We start from the raw sequence: 17,352 nt of genomic DNA on the forward strand, positions 1-17,352 counted from the left end.
TCTGTGCGTCCCCTAAAATTGTGTAGTGGATACGTTCCTTACCATGAAGATAATTGATTTTGGTATTGAGTATACAATGGTCTATTTTCTTCTTCTGTAGGTCCCACAAAATTGTATAGTAGATACATTCTTGACCATGAAGGCTATTGATTTGGATACTGACTATAAAATGATTGGTGTGCCGATCGAAATGAATCCTACATAAAAATGAATATCAATGGCATGTTATAATCTATTAAACCATTATGAGAATTTTATAATAAAAATAAGCACAAGCATATACTTGAGCTCATTTATGACGTAACTCATACAACCCCTCCAACCACTTATTATCTCTCAACCCATAATCTTCAAGCAATGTGTCCCAACTTCAAATTCTTCAATTGTTTATGGATTATATATACATCTCTTGAATTGGTGGGCAAGCGATTTGAAATCTTTCGTAGCATTTTAATAGATGTGCCATAGATATAACCTGTGAGGAGATTATGGGAATACAACAACAGTTGCATTCACAATCGCCATAGACTGATATGAAAATATTGTCTTCAATTTTTTTCCTCCCATAACCTCCAAGAAAGTATTGAACAACCAAATTATTGGCTCAGTCATTTCACCATCTAGCAAACTACATTCAAAAAGTGTGGTTTGTCCATGATTATTAACATCAACAATTGGTGCACATACCATACTATCGTTGTTTGTTCTAAAAGTTATATCAAAGCAAATCATATCACCAAATAACTTATAATCACTTCCCAATTTTGCATCGCAGAAAAGAAAATCTTAGCTATTTCATACTCTTCATTGGTCCGAAATGAGTAAGAAAAGGTTTGTTCTCATATTTTTCTTTGTTTGAAATAATCAAGATGACACTACACATCATCTCTTTTGAGAAATTCAATACGTGTTCTCTGTATTAAATTGTTGCAATCAAACTTTATGAAATTAAGGTGTTGGGCTCCTCCAACTACTACGCACATATAGGAAAAAAATATCTTATTGTTCAAGTCATGCTGAGTACATTTTGTTGATAAGTCCAATCTAAGAAGGCTCCATGTTTCCGTGTGACCTTAATAAATGTAAACTATTATAGGGGACAAGTTCATGACTATGATCAGCTACAAACTTTGTTATCACATATTTCCCTTCAAGATTTAGGTAATCTAAAAATATTGTTGGGCTTTGAAATCTCTTATTTTTTCTCGAGTTATGACCTTGTGGTAAGAGTCTTCAGCTGAACAACATAATGTTTAGATACAGGGTTTTTTGGGATCAAATAAATGCTTATTTGTCATTCGTTTCTTCACACTAAAACCAATCATTCTTGCATACCCATTATAATAATCATATCTCTCGACCACACCATCAAATGTCATTCCAACAAATGGACATTCACCATCATTCAATGTTTTTCCTAAATCATATGTAGTACAAAATTCTTCTTCCATTTCACAAAAATCTTTATCATTAGAATCTAACTGCTTCTCCTTATAACCTTTGGAAGAATTATAGTGGTTACTAATAAAATCATAATCTTGGACGTCAAATCTTTTTTGTTGCATCAGAAATATTTAGAAAAATATTTTCATGTATAAGTCAAAAACATGATTTTGTTGTATTTTAAGAATATTTGTGGCACCCATCACTTACATATTACTACATAAACATTTTATTAACTACCATTGATACTACAGTAAAATAGGGATATAGCGACGGTCGCTATAGGTACACAATACCGTCGCAATAACATCTAGCAACAGCCAGGAGGCCGTCGATAGTCGACGCTAATAATCCCATCGCTAAATGTTATATCGACGACCAACGTTAGGTACAAGACTTACAGCGACAGCCGCAATTGGCCGTCGCTATAGGGTAGTCTTTTTAAAAAAAATATATTTAATCTTCAGCTTCAGCTACGGTTTTGGCTGTCGCTATTAAAGCTTTTGAAAATAAAATAAAAATTTTACACCAGCCCCCTCATTTATTGCTGAATATTGGAGATACACCTATATTTTGAAATTGATGACCTACCCCAACTATCAATATGAAAAGACCTAAATGCCCTCTCTATTAGATCTCATTGTGCTACTATTACACAGACTGATACAAATTCTCACAGAATCCAACTCACACACACATAATAAAATGGTCACTGGAATCCAACTCACGCATAGGCAAGCACGCACACACACACATACACTCCAAGTCGCACACACACACATGCGCACACACACACAAGTGCGCACACACACACGCGTGCAAAGATACACACACGAGCGCACACACACACACACATATAAAGGTTGAAGAAAGGAGAAGCCGTCATCCACATCTACATCACCCTAGAAAGCTTAAAACAAGCACCGATCAGCATAAAACTCCAGAGGATACAGTATAAAATGCTCTAAGAAACGTAAGAAGAATGTAAAATATCATTTATCAATGAATTAAGCACACTCACATTACTCAAGTTCGCTTCCATCTCAAGATATTGAAGTCCCTTTTGTACAAATGTAATAAGAGCACCAAGGGGGACTAAGTTACCATCAATTGGACATTTAGTGATCCCTGCCTCATATCCGAAAGCAAATGCTGAATGCGTGAAACCTGAGAAAGAGCATATTAGGAACCCACCTAAACAATTTGTGACACATGGAATAAAAGAAGAATCATACTAATAATCTGAAGAAAAAAAAAGGATCTAGAACAATGCAAGAGTTTTCAGATCATCCAATCTTCCCTTGTTCTTAAATCATACAAGAAAAACAAATCTGAATTCAAGGATAATATGCCAAGCTAATGTCACATGAAAGAAGGACAAGGAACCAAACAAGGACTGGCCAAGAGTGCCTAATAAGCAGGTAATCAAAATCAGTTAGGAAATGCAATATGCAACTAAGACTATAAGTTAAATGGGACAGTTTTAATGAGTAGCGCTTCATGTGGTCACTTTAATCAAAGCAGAAAAATAAAATAAAATAAATGGAAAAAATACACGTTATTTAAAGATAAAAAAAATTCTAGACCACTAACTGCAGCATATTCTTGAAGATAGTGATATAACAAATAATCTGAACTGTTAAAGCTCATGTCATTCGAAACCAAAACATGGCTGCAAATACACGTTATGGGATATGGAAGTGAATTACCGATGCTCTATAAAACATGATGATTTCATTTGATAGGGCACTTGTCATCCTAATATTTTTTGACAGTGTTTTCACTAGTAACGTCTAGTTCAATCTGGGTATTCAATCATGGGACATGTAGTCACTACCCATATGAAATGCCTAAAATGTGCATGTGAACCCAATCAATAGTAAAACAAAAAGAATTCAATAACAAGTAACCAATCAGTACATAATGACGAACCAAAATTCTTAACAGATGGGTCAAAATTAAATAACAAGTAATAGTAAAATAAAACATTCAATAAGAAATGAAAAATGGTTCATCTTCATACTTAAAAAGTGAATGTGAACCTAAGTATGTTGTATTTAGACTTGCAAACTTGGCAATATGATTGAAATAAATCAAAAGCATCACTATCTTGGTAATTGAATAACACAAGATATGGGCAGTACGTACCTTAACAGGTTTTGTCTGTGAGGGCCCAAAACAGAACCTCAAGATTACTTAAATTAATAGGAGATAGAGATTTGTTTCTTTCCCAACGCTAATATTTGAACCATAGTAGATGCTCCACAAGGAAAACTGTATGAGAAGCTCAACACGTTGTACCAAGAAGGTCCAAATAAATCATCCCCAAAGGGTCTCTACATTTTTCCCCACAATTGACATAGGTTGCATGCCTCTCGTTAGCCTTCCAGAATATAGGTTTAAGAATTATTGACCTCTTCAAGTCTCTCTCCCTTTTTTTTGCTAGGCAACCTCTTCAAGTCTTTCAATAACAAAAGACTTAGCTTTGGACATAATGGAATGGAAAAACAAAATTATTTTTAGTGGGTCTGATATTTGTGTGGTTTAGTGGCTTGGTTTTGTTGTAGGTTTTGTTTTATTTCCTTTGTTGGTCTTCTTGATCTCCATTTTCATTGCAATTTTACTTATCAAACAATAACAATGGTGTTGCTTAATAATTAGAGAAAATGTAACATTAGTGATCCCTTGTGATTTCTGAATATAACATAAAGGTCCAAAGATAAGCAACTTTCTGAATAACCTGACCTGAATGTGATTTTGCCCTTCGAGATATTCTACTATCAAGTAAACAACAAATTTGAAGCGAAAGAAAAGATACATAAGAGCAATCTTAGAGATACCTCTCGGACAGATGTCTGAGTAATTTCCTGAAGTAAATACCACAGGTCGGAGTCCTGCAAAGAGTCCCCAAGAATCTGATATTAATACCAAATTCACTTTATAAACTAAAACTACCAAATCAAATCGAATTATTTTTATCAAATTTAAACCAAGAAAGAACCAAATCATCAAAATCAATAACTCAAAGAAACATATGGTACTCCTCTGCTACCGATATTATGTCTTATAAACCCCCACATCTTTCCTTCTTTCACTTACGATTTCCTTAATCAAATAAAATAAAAACATAAAAAATAACAAAGGATATTTATATCAATTGCCAACCAGAGATAAAATGAGAACGACCAAACAATCTTTTAACCATAGTAGATGACAAAGCCCCCAATCTCACAATGTTTGGATGCTTAACCCTTCCAATTGCTTGTAGCAAATTCCTTCTCCCAATTGGAACTCCATTACCCATTAGACAATTGTAACAAAAATAATAATAGCAAAAGAAAAAAAAAAATCTTAAACTAGATAATTTAGAACAAGTGATTTTTCTTTTCCATGTAATGCACCCACAAAATCAGAGAAACAACTTAGTAAAATTAAAAACAAAAACTAAAAGAAATACATCTTGAGTAAATAAGAATTTGCTGAGTTGAATTGTAGTAAATGCATTATATTTATCAGTCTATTCACAAGGAATTTTGGTGTCTACTTTTCAAGAATTTTATTTATGGATGGGAGTCTACATATCATTACTTAATAAAACTAAAATTAAAAACTGAAGCCAAACAAAAGAATGGCATCAAGGGCATGGTTTGTCAAGAAATGCTTGCAATATTCATGTTCATCCCATTTTGAAGAAAAAAAAAATGAGATGATAGGATAAATATTAAAAATTGGTGAACATTTTATAATGAAATTCTCACTTGTTGCTAAAACATGAAGAGACAAAAATCTTGAACAAGATAGATATCTATAATATAAAAGTGGAATAATAAAAGAAGATTAACATACCCCCAATAAAGAAACATATGGGAAGTAACCTATGTCAATTGTGGGGGGAAATTTAGAACACTATATACACTACAATTAGAGGAAATCTGATGAAGAATGCATGAACTTATCACCAAGAGTGAAGACCCATTCAGGTTTCTAAATAAGTATTTGATAAATAACATACAAGTTCACTCACCAACTCCGAGGTAAGTGTTGACACTTGCATATCAAGTTGTTCCAGTGAAAATTTTGTTTTCCCTGTAAGGAAAGACCATATGAGCCCTTCACATCTAGTACTCAAAAAAAGCTGTAACTACTTGTGGCATGTTTGTTGGACAACAACCGTTCACAACACAAAGAAAACGATATCTCATCCTATTCCTTGAACAACTCAATTTAATAAAGATTGAGTAAACCACATATCAATATCACATAAAACTCATATAAAAATTGGAGGATTTAAACATGTCTACCTCTACATGCTCTGAAATTAAGGACTCGAAGAATAAATGGTGGCATTGTTGATGATCCATCTGTCTCGGCAAGCTGGAGATCAAAACATAAATAGGAGTAAGGATACCATCAAGTATATTTAACTTGAAAAGGAAAAGAGAATGATTAATTAAGAAACCTAGAAGAAAAACACAGTAAACAAATGTGGAAAAGAAAAGATTTCATTAAAAGAAAAGAAAAAAGAATTTCAATAATTACCTGCTCCAAAAATTCTAAAAGATCTTTATCATAAAAATTGACACCTAAAATACAAGGTACCTGCATGATCAATGAAAGATTTATAAACTACAAATTTGTTGCAGAAAAAAATAGGAAGCACCCTGCAGTATTGATAAAAGATCAAGCGAAGCTTTTACTACTTTTGAATGAATAGCCATCCAACTTTGACTCCAAACAACATGGTTGAACAAAGATAGCTAGGTTAAAAATCCCCTCGTAACTCAAGGGGTTAGGAAAAACCCTCATGTGAAGGAGATCTCAGGATCAAGTAAAAAAAAGACTATAAGTATTGTGGCATGTTTGTTGGACAACAGCCATTCACAACACATTGAGCAACCAATATCTCATCCCATTCCTTGAACTCAATTTACCGATTTGGCAAGGATATAGTATGCCTTACCCCATTGGCTAAGTAATAAGAATATTCATATCTATCCTGATTCTTGAACCATATCATCATAGAAACTACTAAATCATCTCTTGTTATTGATCTCTTATAATAAAGAAGCCCACTTCTAAAAGACAAACTAAAATAGATACTATTTTAAACAAATTGGGCAATGCTAAAATCATATTGCAGTTGAGTTTTCACAGAAAATTTTCTACTAATAAAAAAATATGAGATCAAAATGGATACCATTCTTGGGGTAATGTTGTGATGTCCGAGGTGTTATTTAGACATACCCTTCCACTTTAAGGTGAATGAACCACCAAGGGATGAATTGGTTTCTTTCTCAATTTCAGGACTGCCAGCATTTTGAACCTTATATCACTTACTAGTTACAAATGTTAGCAATGAACAATCCAACTAGAGATATAACCAACGGAAGCACACAAGTTATTCCTACTTATATTAGAAAGGCAAAACAAGAGTTACTTCAATTTAGGACAATGATAACAAATAAGTCTTTCTTAAAACATCCAAGTCATTCAACAGTTTAAATGGTAAAAGTTGTCATGGAAACTCCTAAGGTTAGTAAATATATACTATAGAAGAACGTAAAAATGTCATACAAGGACAATATATTAACATTAATCCCAATAATATCCATGACATCGAACAAGAAATGACTTATGATTCTGACTGAACTCACCTCAACATCGTAGAACTTGAAGCATAATCGAGAGCTATCCAAGGAAAGCTTGGTTTCAAAAATTTCTGTAATGGTTGAATTGAGCTTTCCATTGACACTCAGACCAAGCCCTCCAATGGATATCAATTCTCCATAAGCAGCTGACTTCAATTCCATCCAACATTACCCAAGTATATGAATTAGTTATAAATCAATATGTTCATAGAAATACACAATCCAACAACATTTGATCATTATAACCCAAATAGGGAAAGGATGTAAGCCATACATAAAAAAAGCTATTGTTCCACACTAAAATGTTGGGATTAAAAAAATTTGTAAAATAAAAGGGATTAAAAAGAGAAAACATCATAAAACAAGCTACCTCTGCGAATCTAGAGAGCTAAGAAAACCAAAGGATTTTTATAAACTAGAATGTTGACTCACTTAATTTGTTTGAAAAAAATAATTTGATTAACAGATGTTTTTAACTCTACAAAGATGCTAATTTACATACAACTAATCTATCAACAGATTTGTCTTGGTCATTACATTTATATTGTGTCTCTTATAAAAGCATGAGGAAACATGGTCTTAAACCCAAGTTGATCCAAAACGAACAATCGGATTAATTAACCGTTTTTTTTTTAATCTAATCAAGGTTAGCGTTCTAAAAGTTTCTTCAGAATTAAAGGGAATAATGAAACTTTGTTGCAATCAATCCAGGGTTTTCGATTGTTACAACTTGCAACTATCAAATCGAGAAATAAATGATTCTAGGATTCCAAAAATTAAGTTCAAGCATCCCTAATTCTCAAACAGTTTAAGAAAATTGGAAGCAAAAGTAAACCTCAATCATGAATCATGATGATATACAGATATATATGAATTTGGAAAGGAAGAATAAATACCTTGAACTTGGCTTGCTTAAGTATCGGAACATCTCCAGTTGCCCTCAGATGGACAACCATTGCAAGAAAAACCAGAAACAGATTGATACCTCCATTAACGAACTTAAAAAAACATGAAAACCTAAACCTAATCTTGAGATCAAACAGAGATGAGATTTGGAGGGGTTTGTCAATGGAGGAGAGACAAACCTTTGCGGACTGAAGTCGATAAATCACTTCGTGCTATCAGAGAGTACACAAATTTGATTGTGAGAGAGAGATGGAGAGGACGATCGATCAATCGATCGAGAGAGACTGTGAGAGAGAGATGGAGAGAGAGAGAGAGAGAGAGCGAGGTGGTTCGAGAGTACAGTGAGAGACAGTGAAAGATAAATGAGATCGAGAGAAAAATAGATGAGATCGACAGAAAGACCGTGAAAGTGAGACTGGAAACGTGGTCCACAGGCCGTGGTTTTTGAGTTTTAAAATTCGTCGGGCCAGGCCCAACAAAAATTTTTGATTAAAATTCGGAATTTTCACGTAGTGATTAATTGTAGAAACATGCACAAGTATTACCACTCTTCTATGTAGAGTACACATCACATTGTAAAAAGTATAATTTCAGGATAAAGAAAAAAAGAATGATGTTGTCCATAAGAAACTAGGACAGAAGTATTCAGATTTATGTCCAACCATCTTTTATGAAATTTGGCTAACAAATAGTTGTAGGTTGGATTTAAGTTCTTATAACCACCACACGAATACAATGATTTTAAGTACAAATAATATGACTCATCTGAATCTAGTCGAACTTGCATGAACTAGAGTTGTTTAAGAATATTTGGATTATTATCAAAAATCAGAATCAATTATCAAGAAGTACACGTTTTAATTCCACAAGAAAAACATTTCTAGGGAAGTGAAGTATGCATATCCTTGTGCAATTAAGCAAAAATAAAAATAAAAACTCAATATTTAAGAACCCTATGCATGAGAGAACAGAACACTGTAAAATGTGTCTAAGGAATTGCATTTTACCTCCAAACCAGCAGCAACATCTTCCAGCTTCTATTTCCTTTCTAATGCCCAACCAGCAGCTCTGTAACTACCAAATCAAGATTAAGCTAAGGTGAACTCTATAAATAAGAAATAAATTATTATTTTCTAACTTATTCATTAGAGTTTTTTTTTTGGTAAATATCAAATTAATATTCAATGACAATATCAGAGTCGACGAAGCCACTGGCATTTCACTCATTTTTCTTAACGAGGTGAATGTTGAATTCTCTTCGATATGGTTGTGACCTTAAATATGTTTCAAAAATATGTTAGTTCATGAAACTATAGAAACAATACATCAAGTAACACACAAACAAACCCAAACAAATAAGAAACAATACACCATTTTCAATCAACAAGAAGAACAGAACAACAATCAAATTCAGATCAAACAAATGGGATGAACAAACAATCTGAAACATTGGAACAATAAGAATGGCATTGAACAACAACAATCCTTCATTCAATCTTGCAATCTGTGGAAATAGGAAAAAAAAATAAAATCACAAGCCTTGAAGATCAAAATTTTCCACATGGTTGAGGCATTGGAAGTAATATATCTCAAAACATGACAAACAAATTACAACATAACATAAAAATCTAGGATTTAGGTCATCGATTGGAGAGAAAAATCAACAAAATTGCAGGAAACACATACCTTTTCTGTCGAAGGAAGTCTATTTCTCAAATTTCGGGAGACCGAGATCGGATCGGATCTATTGAAATTGAACCCTCACGTGTTTGAGAGACAGAGGTCATTTGTAAATCGATTTTGAAATGAGAGAGAGAGAGAGACGATTTAGTGAGAGACAGAGAGAGTGATTCCGTGAGAGAGAGAGATCAGAGTGAGTTTGAGAATTTGAGACGAGAGACAGAGATCTTACATAAAAGTCGCAGTTAATTCTCTTTGAGACGAGAGAAAGAGTGATTCAGTGAGAGAGTGAAATCTGATTGGTTTTTGGAGTTTGAGAAGAGAGACGGAGAGAGTGATTCAGTGAGGTGCGTCTTAAATTACTTTATAGCGACGGTCAAAATCTGACCGTCGCTTAAAAGTCGCAGCTATTTCCCCTTTTTCCTGTAGTGTGATTCTAACAATATTAATCAAAGAAGATCAAAATAAATCAAACAAAAGCAATGGCATAGTTTATCAATCTTTGTATGGCAACATGAGATATTAAGAAAGTTCACTATTTTTAAATTTTGAGTTTTTTACCTCGTTTTACAATTATTTGTTAATATGTATTTATATGAAAATAATTATAATTTTTTATATATAAAATAAGGTAGATTAGAAGATGTTTAATCATTAACTCATATTTTATCTAGATAACAAATATTTAAATTTAAAAAAAAAATCATTTTAATTATAATATACAAACCAAGTTTTTAAAACTATGCTTCATATTAGTACTATCCCTACTAACCTTTATACCAGTCTCCTAATAATGTATTACAAATAAAAATTAATTTGGTCAAACATTTAACATTGCAAATTATGGATATGTCGAGCAAAATCTACCTTTTTAAAGGATGCAAGATCACCTTCGATCGATCGAGATTAAGAAGATTGTGAATGGCAAATAACAAACTCTCTTCTAATTGGGCTGCCAATAACAGCTCTCTTCTTAAGAATGGAAGAAACCACTATTTTTTTTAGAATTAATGTTAATTTTAATATTAATTGTTTGAAAAAAGAAACGTGATTTTGTAAAATAGTAACCAATTTAACACATTTAGGATATTGTAAAATAGTAATGGATTTAACATGTTTAGAATCCTAGATCTTGTAACCTAATGGGTTGCTTAAATTGGTATTAATGTTTGAGGTTATGTTTGGAAGAACAAAATACCATTGTGTGGGAGAAATTTTGTTACATTCTCTATGCCACGTGGACCAATGGGAATTCGGGGTCTCTAAAATTGGGGTCGCCAAAATCACACTATTAAAGAATTGACTCATGATTAAGGATCGATAACTGTACCCTGTTCTTATAAAATAGCTACAATAAGTCATTATTGGGACATGACACTTTTATGGACAAAAGAATTGTTTTTAAATGTCATTCCTCCCTTTGGGTTAGAGTATTTATAGGGGAAAAAAAAAAATTAAGGTAAACTTTTGCTGAGAAATTAAAATAAAAATATAAATAAACGGCCTTGGGCAATTGCCTAAGTGGCCTTATGCTTCAGTCGGCCCTCAGTGGACTCATAGCTGACTACATGACCATTGGTCCTCTACTAGCCCCAGTATGTAGATTATATTATAATTAAGACTTTTATAGTCCAACCAGAGGCTGAGATGGGGGAAGAATATAGGGTTCTTAATGATCAAGAAAAATTACCTTAGTATCCATTTTTCTAGGAAACCCTTTTGAATTATCGTCCATTGGAATGTTTATTACAGAACCTTTTCATTCAAAAGTAACGCTAAAATTTCATATTACAGCACCTTGTAAGACTAAGTAGTGCTAAAATCTCATATCTATATGCATATATCATTCCAGTTCTATGATAGACAGTTCTGTCCAAGTTGAATCTGAGTGAGAGTCATTCATGGATGTTTGTCTAGGAGAAGATAAGACAGGCTTGGGGGGCATTTGCAAATTATCAACGTTTTCCTCTAGCATCTCTATCACTTTAGTCATAGAAGGACGATCCACTGGCTTCATTTGAATGCACCAGAGCCCCACCATGCATAGCTTTCTTGCAATTTTCGTCTCGATCTCCGTTGCATTCTCAATACATAGATCTCTGCCTTGATGGAGTTGATCGTAAACCCATGATGGGAAGTAAATTTCACTCAAATTATCTACTCGTACATCAACATTTTTTCTTCCTCCAACCATTTCAATCAATAACATTCCAAAACTATATACATCCGATTTATCTGACACAACCCCAAAGTTTCTCGATATCAATTCAGGAGCTATATATCCTATTGTCCCTCTGGTAGTACTGACAGAAACAAAATCATATTCCTTAGGGTACAGTTTCGAAAGGCCGAAGTCCGAGATTTTTGGGGTGAAATTGTGATCTAAGAGGATGTTGTGAGGCTTGATGTCGAAATGTAAAATGCACATGTCACATCCCCGGTGTAGGTATTCAATCCCCTTAGCTGTGCCCACAGCAATATCGTGGAGTTTTTCCCAGCTTAAAAAGTGACGTCTTGCTTCCTTTGAGAAGATATATTTATCAAGTGATCCATGAGGCATGTACTCATATACTAGAGCTCTCTTTGAACCTTCTGAACAGAATCCAATCAGCTTTACCACATGAACATGGTGGATTCTACCGATGGTAGCCACTTCATTAATAAAATCTTCCCCATTGCAATTGGAATTTCCCAACATCTTTACCTTGATTTTTGACCTCAACCTGACAGTGGATTCAAAATTGACGTGACATGAGTAAAGAACCGTAGATTCTTTTTATGTATCCCAAAGGTATAATTATATATTCCAAAGAAACGAATCTACGATTCTTTGCACATAACACGTCAATGAGTTTTTGAATCCAATTGTCAGATTGAGGTCAAAAATCATTAGTAAAAAAAAAATCACTCTTATAAATTTGCTAGATAGGTTACAGTAGAATAAAATTCCTCACAAAAGTTTACCGAGAGAGCTCAGAGAAATTCTGGATCAATCAATCACACATACCCACGTGTATTGAATGTATTCCTAATTTACAAATGTACCTTTCTAATTACAAAACTATCCTTGACATGACAACAAAATAGGACTCGATTAAAGTATATTGATTTGTAATCGCTAATCACACTAATTGCTTGAAGAAATTTAAAAAATCAAGGTAAACTCACAAATTTTATTTTATAGGTAGACAGAAAATCTGGAGAAATTTTCTTTTGCTCACAACACCCTCAGCCGTTAGACACGTCGCAACAGAAAAGACAACAAAAGGACAGAAAATTTCTCTCATACCACAATGGAAAATTGAAATTCCCTGATTCCATTACCTTAAACATAATCCCATGCCCCACGACTATTAGATGATGAAATTCTAACAACTTATAAAAAATAATAATAATAATAATAATGATCAAGGTTTTAACATTTGAGTGTTAATGCCATCACTTGGGTTCAAAACCCTCCATCACCCACTAATTAATGATCACCAATTTGACTTGTTTTGCATTAAAAAAAAATTGGATTTGGCAAGATGTAATTTTATGGCAAGAGAGAAAAATATAAGATGTAACAACACATTTTTCCAAATACGAGCCAATTGAAGGTACCAACTTGTGAAGTTCGTTAAAGCTTGAGTATTGATACCTACTTAGACTACACTGCAAATTGGTAAAAAATGAACCAATTTGACATACGATTTACATTGGGTTCAAGAAATTCGTGAAACCCACATTGACCAATTTGCAACCTAACCATTTCAATTTATTAAATTGTCATTGGATTAAATAAACAAAATAGTTATTTTTGTAACTCGCATTCTTGAATTATTTATATGTAAGTGAATTGAAGTAGTGAAGTTAGAAGAGTTATAGCTGCTTATCCATCCTTATGTTACTATTGATGTGTGTGACACATATTGAGTGGAACACATATATAAAAAAATCAGGCAGATGGCGGAGTAGAGAGAGGAGAGTTTTGCATTCCTCGTTCCGCTTGAAACGTACAACATATTTGTAGACACCCCATTTTTGCACTCGCCTGATTAATCAACTCGTCAACCCGATCACAATGGTTCTCAATGATGGAAGTTTACTCCAATGCTTTATTTTGTTACCAGATATGTTTCAGAAATCCGGATGAGATATCTCGAACTGACAAAATTTTAGAAACCACACTACGCTAGGAAAATACGACCCCTGAAACATAGAAATCATCATCTTACAGACCAAAAAGAAGTTTCACGATAAAAATCATTAAATTATCAAAATACCCCTAACATCAAAACAACCCTAGAGCCTACGTTACGCTTAGGAAAATCCATTCAAACACATAAAACAACAAATCGAAACCAAATAAATCACTTCGCCAATTTTCACAAAATTTGACAAAATTACGAAAATGCCCCTCATAAAGTTCACAACCACTTCATACAAAAAACTTTATAAATGAAAAAAACCAACATTCCCATTGAATTCCTTATAAAAAATTGATTCCAAAACATCCTGGAACATTGAAAAACGACTTAAAACGTAAAAAATTATCTCCGAGGGCAAAACGATAATTTCACAAATTTAATAATTAAAATTTTTGAAATTAATAAATAAAATATTAAATAATATAAAGTGAAACATTAATAAAATTAATTTAAAATTTTAAACTAAAAAATCGATTAATCAGGCTTTCTACCAAAATTGTTGATGGTTGCCAGGATATTTATTCAAGGACCCCTCCATCTGGGAGACCCAAAGAATTAAAGATATAATAAAATGGGGTTCTCCAAAAATCAAAGTCAATCAAGTAAGACTAAAGTCAATCTTAAAGTTAATCAAGTAAGACTAAAGTCAAGATATTAAAAGTCAACCAAGAAAGACTAAAGTAAAAGTATTAAAGTCAATCTCATAAGACTAAAGTCAAAATCCTAAATCAAAACCCTAATCTAAATTAATCAAGTCAGTCTCATAAGACTAAAGTCAAAACCCTAAATCAAAACTCTAATCTAAACTAATCAAGTCAATCTCATAAGACTAAAGTCAAAACCCTAAATTAAAACCCTAAAGACTAAGTCCATCTCATAAGACCAAAGTCAAAACCCTAATTAAAACTCTAAAAGAAACCCTAATCAAACCCTAATGCATCTAAAAAACTTTATAAATAGGAGTCTCTACACCCTATTTTCGTATCAAAGAAAAAATCTTAGAAAAAGTAGGTGAATAAGCCTCCATAACCTCTCCAAAACCCTAATTTTGGAGCCCCAACTCCTTACCTAACACCCATATTTCGATTTTAGCCTGGAAAACACTTAGAAACCTTTCAAAAACACCCCCAAAATTCATAACAAATTTGAAGCATCCAGATCTAAGAAGGAGATACCTTACCTCGGAGATCAGAAATTAGATCCGGAGATAGAACGAAACAAGGAGTACGGTACAAGGAGTAGTTTTCACCAGATCTGAGGGAATAGAACATTTGCGTATCGATGGTAATATTTATATTATTCTTTTATCTAGGTTTTTCCATTAGCAATGTAGTCTTATTTGGGATAAGTAGAGACCGACATTGGTCGGACGGGGTTGGTGCCTAACACCTTCCAACCTAGTAATGTGATCCTCGGATTCAATTTTTTCTGTAATAGATTAGTTTTTTATCCGTTTTGGAGTCAGTTTGGTTCCTAGACCATAATAACTAGGTGGCAACTCCCAAACCTCAAGGGTCAAAAACAGATCCGTGCACTCCGCGTATCGAGGATGCTTTCAGTGACGACTCCACTGGGGACATTGAGGATCAAACTTGAAAAACCCCAAGTATGGGAGTATCGCTAAAATAACCTAGATTTTTTTTTATTTATTCTTTCTTTATTTGTTTATTCATTATTTGCATCTTTGTTTTTTGTTACTTTTTATTTTATTTCATTTTTTCGATTATTGAGCATGTGTTTTGATTTTAAATATTTGGCTTTGACATACTATTCTTGTGAGTCGATCAAGGGTTATCGAACGTGATCCTAAATAATGAAGGGTTTCAGAATGGTTGGTTTTATTGAAGATAGTATAATGATTGGTGGATCTTGACGCTTGATTTTCTTATGTGTGTAGATTTTCTTTTTTCTTTTTCTTTTTATTTTTTTTAGGGTGTATGCGATTGATCATTGGACAACGTTTTATTTTCTTAGTTTAAAAAAAAAAAAAAATTTAAAAGAAAAAAGAATATGTAATTAACTTTTTTTTAAAGTAAAATAAATTTATTTTTTCTAAAAGTAGTACTGTCCATTGACAGCAAGAAAGAATAAAAAATTAAAAAAAAAAAAGAGTTTCTTCTAGGTTCTGTCAACAGCACAAGGTGCTGGAGTTTTGGGTGCCCCGAGTTTTTTTTATTTTTTATTTTCACACCCATTAACAGCAATGACGTGTTGGTGTGCGATGAGTAAAAATCATGATTTTCTATCCCCACATCGTCTTCTCAAAAGAAAACGCTGGTTCATATAGAGACCGATTCGGTCTCTCTATTCAGCCGTTTGAAACCAGCAAAGATCAACAAAGAAAAATCGATTTTTTTAGCCACATCATCATCTTACAACGCTGGTTCATATAGTTTCTTCGTTATTAACAGAGACCGATTCGGTCTCTCTGTTCAGCCGTTTGAAACCAGCAAAGATCAATAAAGAAAAATTGATTTTTTTAGCCACATCATCGTCTTACAACGCTGGTTCATATGGTTTCTTCGTTATTAACAGAGACCGATTCGGTCTCTCTATTCAGCCGATTGAAATCAGCGAAGATCAATATAAAAAATCGATTTTTTTAAACACCCACATCATCTTCTTACAACGCTGGTTCAGTTGGTTTCATCGTTACAAACCGATTTTTTCTGTGTTCGTTTGTATCTAGTTCGATCGAAACACCAAATCGTTTGATTTAAACTGGTGATCATTGTTTCGGTTTGAGTTTTCTATGAATCTTCTTCCCCAAACTGAACCTGCTGATTTTTTTGTGTATTCATCGATGTTTATAAAGTTTTTAGGATCTGGATTTCATTGACGATTTGGATTGAATTACGAAGGTGTTGTTTGCAAAGTTGGAACCATCCGATTGAAGTTGTCATTCTAATTTACAGGATTTAAATGTGGAGACATCTTTGGATTTAAAAAAAAAAAAAATCAAAATAATACGTGTTGATCTTGGCCATTTTTTTAACTTACTAGGGTGTTGATTTTTGTTTTATTTTATTTTTAACCTGAAATCAGTCCGCTAAAATACATTTCACGGAATTCTTAACATGCACTCCAAATCCGATTGAACACGTGGAATCTTTATTCCATCATTGGCACTAATTAGAACACGTGTTCGATCAAACATCAAAATAAAAAAATGGGGATTTTTGCAATCAAAGTTTAAAATTAGATTTTCTACACCATTTGTTGATTTTTAATTAAAGAATTTAGGGTATGTTTGATTGCATGGAAAGTCACTTTCCATGGAATTTGAAATCCATGGAAAATTAGTTGTGGAAAATAGGTAGGGTTGGAAAATCAAATTCCATTGTTTGATTTCGCTTGGATAAAATCATGGAAAAAATATGAGAAAAAATAAGAAGAGGAGAATGAGGATGTGGCGACGACGAGGGCGACGGTGGCGGCGACGACGGCGGTGGTGGCGGTGGCTGCTACGACGATGATGGTGGAGG

General features: G+C 33.3%; 1 protein-coding gene and 1 pseudogene across 7 annotated transcripts; both read right to left on the reverse strand.

Moving 5' to 3' along the window:
- Positions 1–1,831: 1,831 nt before the first annotated feature.
- LOC147394444 (uncharacterized) lies at positions 1,832–9,585 on the reverse strand. Of its 7 annotated transcripts, XR_015181653.1 has the most exons (8): positions 7,988–9,527; positions 7,098–7,241; positions 5,983–6,042; positions 5,745–5,817; positions 5,468–5,529; positions 4,284–4,337; positions 2,465–2,610; positions 2,211–2,345 (listed from the first exon to the last, which is right to left on the reverse strand). XR_015181653.1 is itself a non-coding variant. In XM_086454480.1 (7 exons), exons 1-7 carry the CDS (start codon positions 8,045–8,047, stop codon positions 2,058–2,060), a joined length of 825 nt encoding a protein of 274 aa, XP_086310606.1. In that variant the 5' UTR covers positions 8,048–9,557; the 3' UTR covers positions 1,840–2,057. The 7 variants fall into 7 exon arrangements, 5 of the variants coding, with proteins under 5 accessions (XP_086310608.1, XP_086310607.1, XP_086310606.1 ...); XM_086454480.1 differs by lacking the exon at positions 5,468–5,529 and having other exon boundaries at positions 1,840–2,345; positions 7,988–9,557; XR_015181654.1 differs by lacking the exon at positions 5,983–6,042 and having other exon boundaries at positions 7,988–9,567.
- A 1,765-nt stretch (positions 9,586–11,350) lies between these two features.
- LOC147394445 (rust resistance kinase Lr10 pseudogene) lies at positions 11,351–12,998 on the reverse strand (annotated as a pseudogene).
- Positions 12,999–17,352: the final 4,354 nt, after the last annotated feature.

This window comes from Akebia trifoliata, chromosome 9, assembly GCF_017979445.1.
Source record: "Akebia trifoliata isolate Shusen 1 chromosome 9, ASM1797944v1, whole genome shotgun sequence".
Classification (NCBI taxonomy): domain Eukaryota; kingdom Viridiplantae; phylum Streptophyta; class Magnoliopsida; order Ranunculales; family Lardizabalaceae; genus Akebia; species Akebia trifoliata.